This window comes from Lottia gigantea (genome assembly GCF_000327385.1).
Source record: "Lottia gigantea unplaced genomic scaffold LOTGIsca_21, whole genome shotgun sequence".
Taxonomy (NCBI): domain Eukaryota; kingdom Metazoa; phylum Mollusca; class Gastropoda; family Lottiidae; genus Lottia; species Lottia gigantea.
Window position 1 is genome coordinate 2,846,245 of NW_008708458.1, and position 12,265 is coordinate 2,858,509.

The 12,265-nt window shown below is 34.9% G+C and overlaps 1 protein-coding gene across 1 annotated transcript; it reads right to left on the reverse strand.

The window, feature by feature from the left end:
* Nucleotides 1-746: 746 nt before the first annotated feature.
* LOTGIDRAFT_115597 (hypothetical protein) lies at nucleotides 747-1,421 on the reverse strand (the record flags this gene model as incomplete). Its single annotated transcript, XM_009054230.1, has 2 exons — nucleotides 747-1,106; nucleotides 1,152-1,421. Coding segments are annotated over 2 exons (630 nt in total), but the record flags the coding sequence as incomplete, so codon positions are not given.
* Between the last annotated feature and the right edge of the window lie 10,844 nt (nucleotides 1,422-12,265).

Below are 12,265 nucleotides of genomic sequence, written 5' to 3' on the forward strand. Positions count from 1 at the left end.
AATAGAAGTCATCCTTGTAAGACATTTAGAAGTTTCCCAGCACATGAAACATCGTGTTAAAATAATAAATAGAAGTCATCCTCGTTGACATTTAGAAGTATCACAGCACATGAAACATCGTGTTAAAATAATAAATAGAAGTCATCCTTGTAGACATTTAGAAGTTTCCCAGCACATGAAACATCGTGTTAAAATAATAAATAGAAGTCATCCTCGTAGACATTTAGAAGTATCACAGCACATGAAACATCGTGTTAAAATAATAAATAGAAGTCATCCTTGTAAGACATTTAGAAGTATCACAGCACATGAAACATCGTGTTAAAATAATAAATAGAAGTCATCCTCGTAGACATTTAGAAGTATCACAGCACATGAAACATCGTGTTAAAATAATAAATAGAAGTCATCCTTGTAAGACATTTAGAAGTATCACAGCACATGAAACATCGTGTTAAAATAATAAATAGAAGTCTCCATCTCCATAAAACCGTTGTTTCTTAATCATAATACTACTGTTGTTGACATATCGAATTTTACCGATTATTTTTTTTCTTTTTGAAAATTAGAAAATCCGCTTCACAACAGTACCGTTAATCGTAGAATAACTTTGAGTTGATAAAACTATAAATTTGTCAATGTCTATATTGAAGAGAAACACTCGTCCCTCCCAGAAATTTCAACTGAAAATTCTCCTCTGTAAAAAATAAATTCAACGTGATAACGTGCTCATGTTTATATATTGATCAATTCAAAGTCATTTTAATAGTACTATTTTGAAGTTGATATTTCAATTTATATGACAATAATAGGTCAAATGTACCAACGAACTTGCCACTGGATTGAATAATGACTATCATTTGACGACAGTAGATAATGGTGGATGACAGTAGATGATGGTGGATAACAGTAGATGAGGGTTGATGACAGTAAATGATGGTGGATGACAGTAAATCATGGGGGAGGACAGTAGTTAATGGTGGATGACAGTAGATGAAGGGGGATAACAGTAGATGATGGTGGAGGACAGTTGATGAAGGGGGATAACAGTAGATGATGGTAAAGGACAGTTGATGAAGGGGATAACAGTAGATGATAGTTGATGGCTAACAGGAGATTATGGTGGATGGCAATAGATGATGGTGGATGACAGTAGATAATGGTGGATGGCAGTAGATGATGGTGGAGGACAGTTGATGAAGGGGGATAACAGGAGTTGATAGTGGAGGACAGTGGATGAAAAGGGATAACAGTAGATAATGGTGGACGACAGGAGTTGATGTTAGATGGCAGTAGATGATGGTGGATGACAGTAGATGATGGTGGATGTCAGTAGATAATGGTGGATGAGAGTAGTTGATGGTGGATGACAGTAGATGATGGTGGATGACAGTAGTTGATGGTGGATGACAGTAGTTGATGGAGTAGACAGTAGTTGATGGTTGATGACAGGAGTTGATGGTGGAGGACAGTTGATGAAGGGGGATAACAGGAGTTGATGGTAGAGGACAGTTGATGAAAAGGGATAACAGTAGATAATTGTGGATGACAGGAGTTGATGTTAGATGACAGTAGATGATGGCGGATGACAGGAGTTGATGTTAGATGACAGTAGATGATGGCGGATGACAGGAGTTGATGTTAGATGACAGTAGATGATGGGGGATGACAGGAGTTGATGTTAGATGACAGTAGATAATGGTGGATGACAGGAGTTGATGTTAGATGACAGTAGATGATGGCGGATGACAGTAGATGATGGTTGATGACAGTAGATAATGGTGGATGACAGTAGTTGATGGTGGATGACAGTAGATGATGGTGGATGACAGTAGTTGATGTTAGATGACAGTAGATAATGGTGGATGACAGGAGTTGATGTTAGATGACAGTAGATGATGGCGGATGACAGTAGATGATGGTTGATGACAGTAGATAATGGTGGATGACAGTAGTTGATGGTGGATGACAGGAGTTGATGTTAGATGACAGTAGATGATGGCGGATGACAGTAGATGATGGTTGATGACAGTAGATAATGGTGGATGACAGTAGTTGATGGTGGATGACAGGAGTTGATGTTAGATGACAGTAGATGATGGCGGATGACAGTAGTTGATGGTTGATGGCAGTAGATGATGGGGGATGACAGTTGATGAAGGGGGATAACAGTAGATAAACGGTGGATGACAGGAGTTGATGTTAGATGCCAATAGTTGAAGGTGGAGACAGGAGTTGATGGTGGATGATAGTAGATGATGGTGGAGGACAGTAGTTGATGGTTGATTGCAGTAGATGATGGTGGATGACAGTTGATGATGGTGGATAACAGTAGATTATGGTGGATGACAGGAGTTGATGTTAGATGATAGTAGATGAGGGTGGATGACAGTAGTTGATGGTGAGTGACAGTTGATGATGGTTGATGACAGTTGATGAAGGGGGATAACAGTAGATAATGGTGGATAACAGGAGTTGATGTTAGATGATAGTAGATGAGGGTGGATGACAGTAGATGATGGTGGATGACAGGAGTTGATGTTAGATGATAGTAGATGAGGGTGGATGACAGTAGTTGATGGTGAGTGACAGTTGATGAGAAGGGATAACAGTAGATAATTGTGGATGACAGGAGTTGATGTTAGATGATAGTAGATGAGGGTGGATGACAGTAGATGAAGGGGGATAACAATGGATAATGGTGGATGACAGGAGTTGATGTAAGATGATAGTAGATGAGGGTGGATGACAGTAGTTGATGGTGAGCGACAGTTGATGATGGTTGATGACTAACAGGATATAAAACCGCGGTTTTACTGGGAATTTTTTTCTCATATCACCCTTACACCATTGTCAAATTTATGTATGGGCCATTATAATAAAGTATCAAAATAAAAGGTAAAAAAAATACTTGAGACATAGTATTGAATTATTCGGCTCAACCTTCGCCAATGTTCGTTAGTTTTCGGGAGTCGAACATTGACTCGGTCATTAAAGGCTGACATATTGCCAGGAAAATGGATAAGAGCAGATTTTCATTGGCTAGAATAGCGGAGTGATTTTGGTGCGGTCAAATCTTGTGTAATTAAAAAGAAGTCGCAAGACGAAATAGTTTTCATTACAAAGAACTATTCTACTCAAATAACAATGTCTAATGAATAATTATTACTTGCCTTATTATAATACATATATAAATAATATAATTTACATTCATAAAATATGAATTGTTCAGTAACCAGTTAATAAATAAATATTCACGAACTGGATGACATATTTTGTAATTGGAGCTCTGATAATAAACATAGACATTACCTCCTGTGAACTGAAACAACCGCACTATTTGTGTTCAATATGGCGATCTTGGTTTAATATACGAGGGTAGCTAGCAGCATTCTTATCCCGAAGTTGATACGAGTTATTATTGCATACAAAAGGAAGCTTTGTGTTCGTAACCTGAATAGTGTAATTTATATGTAACCGTATATCTATTGTATCCTAACAATGCCTGCCCGGTATATTATCTAATCGTTTCTGTCTATGTCGAGATCTCTGTCATTGTCAGTTGTACAGTTTTACGGATTGGGCTGTCTTCAAATGTTGATTTTATACAAATTCAATTATGATATAAATACATTTCCAATTCACTCGATACAAACACCAGAGGATTGCCAATTCTTTTCAATTATATCTTTTGAGGGACTGTAAATTTTATATATTAGGCAATTTGCATATTTTTTTCTATCATCAGAGGATTATATCACTTGAACTTGGACCTTCTCACCATTTAGTTTGAAGTTATTGTATTCTGCTTTTCATAAGCTTTCTGGCATGTCTTTATTTTTGTTAGTCACTGTAAACTATATTTTGATGGGTTTTAATAAAAATGTGGAAATCCACCGTTTTAAAGGGTCCAGTAAAGATTTTCAAATTGACAGTCTACTCCCATTCACGTTTTACAAAATACAAATTCAGAGGATGTAAAGTAGATCGGAAGCTGACAGAACTTTGTCAAACAGGTCTTCTTTACTTAAATCCGTACAGTAGTTTTCTAACAGCTTCCAAAAAGCATAAAGAACTTTAAAAGTTAAGAATTTTAAACTTGGCGAATAAGAGCCAGAAGATATACCTGGTGTCATAAATAAAACATAACAGGATCCTTATATAATCCGATAAATCCAAAATACTTAGTAATTATCCATAAATATGCAATTTAACTATTGAAAAACGCTTAATATCAAGATTAAGCGTTTTTCAATAATTACTAAGTTTTAAAAATTTTCCAATTTTCCAGATTTTACAGGGATTCTGTTGTAACTTTATGACACCAGGTAAGCTAACTTATGAATATATATACTCACAATTTCGAGAAATTTTATGTTCATTCTTAGTATCACGTTAAAATGATTTTAGTGTTCCAGACAATTAATTTGTCAATCACTAAAATTGATTTTAAATTTAGTTTTATTATCCAATCAAATTACTGTATTTCTTAAAATCTTGATTTTATCTTAGTTAAGTTTTCGAGAATAAGGACTCTGTTTCATTAGAAGCACTTTTTATCTAAAATTTACGTAAACGTTTAAAAGTTGCATTGTTTGTGGTTAGTGTTTGAAAACTAATGTATCGATTTAGGCGAAAACAAAATATCCCCTACTTATATGAATGTTTGAACTAAAAATATCGAGTTGTCATAAAGCCCAGCGCAGTGCCGAAACTAGTTAGAAACTGTCTACTTATTAATTAACAATGTAAATACAAATTCAGTTTGATCAAGTAGATGTATAGATGTATATAGCACATTTCATATTTTATAATTTACAACGTTTTTAATAATAATGAAATTACAGCAATAGCATTAATTAATAATCTATAATCTTCTATTAACAGACGGTAAATTCACTAAGAGGTCCAGGCCCTGGCCAAAAAGTTGCCCCACCTCTCCCCTGAAAAATTTAGATGATCTAAATAACTTGTTGAGTCGCTGAAACCCTTGGGCAAGCTACGGACCTGGAGGAGTCTCAGAATGCAGGAGAGCATAAAATGTTGAATTCCCGGGGAGGGGCACGAACTCATTCACTGCTGCTCCAGTAATGGAACTATATAAGGTCTCGTCATAGTACTCTGTTCAACCAAACCAACAACAAAGAATCATCTTATTTGAACCAATCCAACTACCAATTACTACGACTACCAACAGCTACCTAGTTTGCGATATCAGCATCCACTGGAAGCGAACGTTAACTTGTCATCTACCTACCTACCTACCTATTCTGTTCATCGCAGTTACTTGTCGATATCATATAAAATCTTTCTCTTACCTGGTGTATTATATCACAAATTTTCTATGATCTAATTTTGTAATTTCATACTTGATTTTTTTTCCTTTTAAAAACTAAAGAATTGTCCTCCGATTCTTTGTACTTGAATATCCTTGATAATCGTTAATATGGTGTCACCGTTGCAAACCAGCAAACGAGCATGTCAATAAAATATATCAAACTGTCGGGTAACCTATTAAAAGCTGCATATCCCATTGGTTACACACCTTTATATTTCCTAATATCATTGTATCGTATCCAGCTGTACATGGCCTGTAACATGACACGACTATTGAGTGATAGAATAACATATAGTGAATATGACTAACTTTTATGCAACAAATAATTATTATACAAACAAGAGCAAGTTTGTGTCACCCAAATTTTTCTTCATAAATTCTTTCGATTTCGAACCATCTACAGCATGTCAAGCTATTACCAACTTCAGCTTATAACTTGGTTGCAATAGCCAACCTGTCACAAAATGCAGTGATTTGATTGGATTGTACGCTAGTTAGCATTGCAGTCAAGGTATTAGAAGCAGTTCGTAATATCTTGACATTGTGAAGAGGATTTCAAACTTTCAAATTTGTTCTTCCCCATTATAAAATAGTTATAAGTAAGTACGTTTTGTCAAGAAAGCTCAGACAATGGTACTATTGGTCGGATGAATGGCGAGCCTGACCCTTAAAGGACAATTTCTCAGTTATCTCAGTTTCTCAGTTTCTTATTTATCGGATTATAGAGGAGTTATGTTGTATAGTTACGGCACTGGGTAGGTCCTTGATCTATTCCTTAAACCACTAAATTGAAAACAATTGAACCAGAACAACAGTTATCATAAAGACAAATGTAATTGTATGCAAGCCGGTTGCGACCATGTTACCCCCGACTTCTCGCCCACCACAAAGCGAGGGTAAAAAAAGCGAGGAAATAAGCGGGAGGGTGGGTAAAAAACGAGAAAGCGAGGGTAAAAAATGCGAGGGAAAAGGCGAGAAGGCGAGGAAAAGGGCGAGAAAGCGGGGAAAAGGCGAGAAAGCGAGGAAAAAGGCGAGAAAGCTAGATAAAAAAAGGCGAGGAAAAAGGCTTTCTCACTTATCTCCTCGCATTTTTCCTTGCCTTTTTTACCTTCGCCTTCTCGCCTTTTTCCTTCCCTTTTTTCTCTTTAGCTCTCAATTGTCGAAATATATTTACATGAATGTTGCATAGTTATTTATATGATGCTATTGTATTTTAAAGTGTTATACCTAATTTCTAATTCAATTAAATTTTTCATGGGCCAGTTTCAAAATGACGACCATTAAAAATATTTTGTTTTTGAATTTCTGAATCTGTGTTAGCTATAAACTTGTCATCTAAAATTACAGTTTTAGGGTCAAGGAATCCAATGGTTTATGTTTCAAGTGGCTAAAGCTGTCGCCATGGACAATTATAAATTTTTAACGGTCAACATCAATTTTTAGCGGTCAACATCGACAATTATAAATTTTTAACGGTCAACATCGACAATTATAAATTTGTAACGGTCAACATCAATTTTTAGCGGTCAACATCGACAATTATAAATTTTTAACGGTCAACATCGACAATTATAAATTTTTAACGGTCGCCATTTTGAATTCATCAATGTGACAGTGGTGTATCTACTTGAAACCTGAATCACCTGACGCCCCCTCCCCCCATCGATATATGATCTGATAAATTATACTTACGGTTTACAACAGAGAAATATTCAATCGTGAAGACTGAAAGATAGTGGAATGTTGAATGTTGACGGATCGGTTATTTTGAAGACCCCCAGGGAATATGAAAACTCCTATCACTTCAACCTTTCCTGTATAGCCTAATTTATATACAAAATTTAATAAAATGCTATTCAGCTCTGTCAAAACCGTATATTGAATACCGGTATGTCATAAAATAATAGTCACGGTAGACTGATTTTTAACAACTTTTATAGTTTCAGTTAACGTTCAGGCGAATAATATGTGTAATTGGATATCATGAAATGAATGGATGCATATGAAAGTTGTGTATAAAAACTAAACAAAAATGCTGGACCCTTTGAGATTTCCTTTGTTTCCACAAATTATTAGTGCGGAAATGCAGGAAACTTAGAAAAAAAGCTTTCAATCCAACATAGAAATTTGAAAGAGTATTCTATCAATATTACACGTATAGGATATAGCTGGGCCGACAGTTTTTATAATATTTACAAACCGCATTCCGAGAGATTTTCTGAGCAAAGGGGTTTTGAATAGACTAAAACGTACTGGTTATTTGCACTATTCACAATGTAGCTACTTGAAACACGAATCATTGTATTCCTTGACCCCTAAAATGTACAATTAGACGCCAAGAACGAGTATATAGCTGACCTATATCCAGAAATATTGACAATTACAGATTTTTGGTGGTTATAAGCCGACAAGGACGTATCGCATCGCATTTTGCGTCTCAAAATGACCACTTTTGTTTTCTGATATTTCCTTTGAAGTCAAAATTAATGTGATCTGCGAATCAAAATTCTTTTTATATTTTTCGTGAGAATTTCCTGCCAAAACTCGAAATAAAAGATAACTCTGGTAACTCTGATAACTGTGGTCTCTGTAACTTTAAAGGGATTGTAAAGAGGTTTTCTAAATATTTTCATGTGTATCGGGGACACTTATAGCATCAATTCCAATTTTCAATCAGACGTTTGTGGTTCTTGCAATTCCACTTAAACTAAGCATTTGATGACGCATGTGAAACGTTGAGTTAATTACAGAAATAGTATATTATCCATATATCTTCTTTAGATACTCCATGTTGAGTCACTTGCATATTTCACAAGTATTAGCCATTAGATTGTCATTTAAGTTCTAATTAAGATAGAAAAACAAATTTCAACAGTTTGATAATTAGCGAATTCATAGCTTTAAATAGAGGTATTTTTCAAATTTGTATGCAAATATTTTACAAAAAATTAAAATAAATTTACATAATGATATATCATTATATCCATATTGATTACAACCAGTGTGCGTTGTATCATGACTAATGTGAGAGGTGAAAGTTTCAAATCAACTGTCAATCAAATTTCAATTGACAAAATATTAGATTTGTTTTTTTTTTAAAATACGGAATGTAATGATTTCAGATATTGTTTTAAGCCATTATTGTCACATAACATTTAAAAGAGAAAAAAGTGTTCATTTTTATTGAGAAAACCGCACTGATATGGGATAAATACAGAAGAAGTAAGGATTTGAGCCGTAAAAATTTCAATATTTTAAAGAAATATTTATGTTTTATTGTTGTATATCATTTGAAGACAACCAATCCTTAAGAATCTGAAAAAATCAAGATACGTGTATCTATAGATAGCTGAGGTCAAGGACAATCTACACTAATCTAATCTAAAGTTATCACAACTTAACGAAAATGAGCCACTTAGATAACGGCGCATTAGTCACTTCCGGTTTGAATTTTTTCTTCTGTAGATGATTCAATTGATTATTTGATTTATAGCCTACATTAATGAATTACACCAGAAGCAAGGTCGCCCAAGGTGTTTTTTGAGAAGCCGGAAGTTCTCACGACCAAACCGGAAGTCATTTAAAATTTTGATGACGCAGTTTCATTTGTATTGGCATTCTGTCGATATCCTGTAATTTTCAGATCGGTCCGATACTTAGCGGCAAAGTTGAAAATTTCAAAATTTTTCATGCAATTTTATTTCTGTATAAAAAATTCAAAATTAGAATATTTATATTGCATTCGAAACATCTTGTTACAAAGGGCATGAAAAAGAAAACTCGAGGTAATAGGACTCCAGACCAATTTTTGCACATTATCAACCAAGTAGCAGTAGGTCTGTTGGTCACTGCTGATGCCTGGAGGTTTGGTTAACGCGATTTTAGACCAACACCAGTAAAATCTGTTTTAATGGAGTTGTGTACAGAATTTGCTAACTAGAAAAGTACAGAACAGAAGCAAAAATATCACTAGAACTGCGAACAGCTCTGATAACGGCAACGAGACCTCAAACCATAGCCTTTGAACCTTTTGAAATTTCTAGCCTGTTAGTCTTCAACTCCGGCGCTTTTAAGCCTACAGTTTTTTTAAAAGCTTGAGTTTATACGGCGAAAACCGAATTACGCACAGTTACCATAGAAGTCGCTGCAAAATTTTCAAAATTTCCAAAAGCACAATTTTGAACAAAATATGATTTGTTATACATCACTTGAAAGAATTAGATTATGTGTAGTCCGGCGCACACAATAGTCAATAGCTCAGCTAACGATATCTCAGGTAAATTGCGGGTAAATTTTGCTGTGTCGTTTGCCCCGCATGAAACGATAGCCCAGCCAGATCAATAGAATGCGTTTGAGCTGTAATGTGATATTTACCGCTGTTGTTCAAAATAGCTTCCGTTATTAAAACAACGAAGATAAAATATTCGAACTTTCCGTGTTTATATGCTTTTAGTTTTGTAGAGTTTAAAAATTGGGACAAGCGGCAGCAAGCTCTCGGATAGAATAGTTTTAACATTATCTCCCGCTTCGTATCTGTCCACCATTTTGATGTGCTGGCAGTCACATGACCTGTTCTGTTCATCAAACAGCTGAACCAAAGTTGCACCGTTCAAATGGCTGTAGAACCGGAAGTAAACATTGCACAACAACAATGAAGAAATCATTTGATAGATCTCGTCAAGGGCAACAACTTTTGTGCAGGTCAAAGATTACCAAAGGACAAGATCACGAAATATGATCCTGTGCAGTTTTAAAGAAAAGTGAACTATTTCAAAATGGCCGTTGATCCGCTACTTTAACACTTTTATTCTATCATACTGCAACTCCGGAAGTTGTAATTTCAAGTTCACAAACGAATGACGTCAAAACCGGAAGTGATATAAAACTAGAGCTGTGAACAGCACTGAGCGTGGCCCGTGATACTGTGCCTGATAGCTGTAAGACTATTTTGAACTTCAAACCCTCTCAAGCCCGGTGTTGACTCGACCACTTTTAGTGAAATGAAATGTTTTGTGAAGGGTAAATTCAATCTTGTATCAATATAACTTATCGTATGGTTATTTTAATAGCTTCATGGTAGCTATAATATACAGGTATGTGTGAAATGTGAACATTATGTGACGGAATTTCTTTACTGATATAAACATGATCTATAAGTGTCCCACCTTCAGTAGTGTAATGCTGAACAAGTTATTGAAAACCAAATTTTTGAAAACAATTTAGTATAGACAAATGACCCTCCAAGATATTTTGGTTGAAATCCCCCATGATAACATAGTCTGAATCAGATTCTTGTAATTCAACTAATAATCTTTCTAACATTGGGAGAAATAATCTATCTAATCGATAAACGGGTGGTCTATAAGTAAAAATTACGTTAATATTTTTATCCAAAATATTCAAAGCAATGTGTTCTATATTTAAAACTCCCAATTTTAAAATGTTGAAATTTTTGTTCTGCTTATAATATACTCCTACTCCTCCGTGCCCCTTTTCTTTCAAAAATTTGAAATCTCTAGTGTCATCATAGCAGCTGCTTCGAGGATGGTGGTGAAGACGGAAACTATTTAACTTTAGTTTTGCTGGAGTTATTGAATTATTTAGCCATGTTTCAGTTACACAAATGATATCACCTTCTAGCATTTTCCTGTGTTTCAGTAAATCCTCTATATGAATAGATAAACCCTGAACATTGTGTAAAATTATATTAGTATCAGTTGATATGGTCTCGTTTTCGGGTTTTAAAAAAGTATCCATTGCTCCTAATGCCGATTCAATTTTTTCATCACTATATGTTTTTTTCCATAAAATCTTGTATTGTAAGACCTGTAATGTTTTAACTCTGCTTAACGCAACACAGGCTTGACCGGCTTGGAATATTTTATGAAGTGATATTACGCCTCTATCGAGACTTAGACCTTGTACTTTGTGAATAGTAACTGCATAGGCGAGACGTAATGGGAACTGGCGTCTAACATCGCCCTTATAGTTAACATGAGGGCTTTCATATCTCTCAATACCAATACTACCACGTGGTACATTTGGCGGAAGTGGAACACTGTCTTCATTTATTCCAACTTTACCATTATCAAATTTTACAAAAAAATTTGTTTGTTTGATTATTCTGATCAGTTTGAATGAAGGTTACTTGACCAAAACTTCCATTTATCAAACCAGTAGAAACATTTAAATTAATTACTAACATAACTTTTGACCCGACATTTATTTTTAAGCAAGACACTAATGGTGTATCAGTCACTTTAACACATGTGGTTTTAAGCGTCATTTTAATGGTTCTAACATCTTTTGAATAATCTAGAGCACTGATGGACACAGAATTCGGGCATTTTTTATCAATCATTCTAGAATTATAATCATCAACTTGCTGATTAGTAGAAAATATGTGCAGACAATCATCTTCTTTACCAGTTACCCTACTCTGTAACATTTTGACGTCTAAAGCAAGCATTGGTTCACTTTTTTTCTTTGTCTAATTCTATTCAATGTTTGGGCAAAGGCTAAATCATCTTTTTGTCTCATAATTTCAGTAAGTTCAACAAGTTTGAAATTACCGTTCCATAGGTCTATGACACTTTCATGACATAAACTATTACCTTTAACTGGTCTTAGTTGCCACAAATCTCCAAAACATATGACACAGATATTTCCAAATAACTCATCGGTACCCTTTATTTGCCCTAATCGCCCATGAATGTAACAAAAAAGCTTATGATCTACCATTGAAATTTCATCTATAATTAATATTTGTAAGTTGCGATATTTACATCTTAATGTATTAATAGTTCCTTGTCCCAATGATTGATAAGATGGAAATGAGAACCCCCCTTTCTTATTGAAAAACTGCTGTGAATAGTTGACGCTCCAATATTAAAAGCACACCTGTGGATAGTTGAGGTCAAGAACATC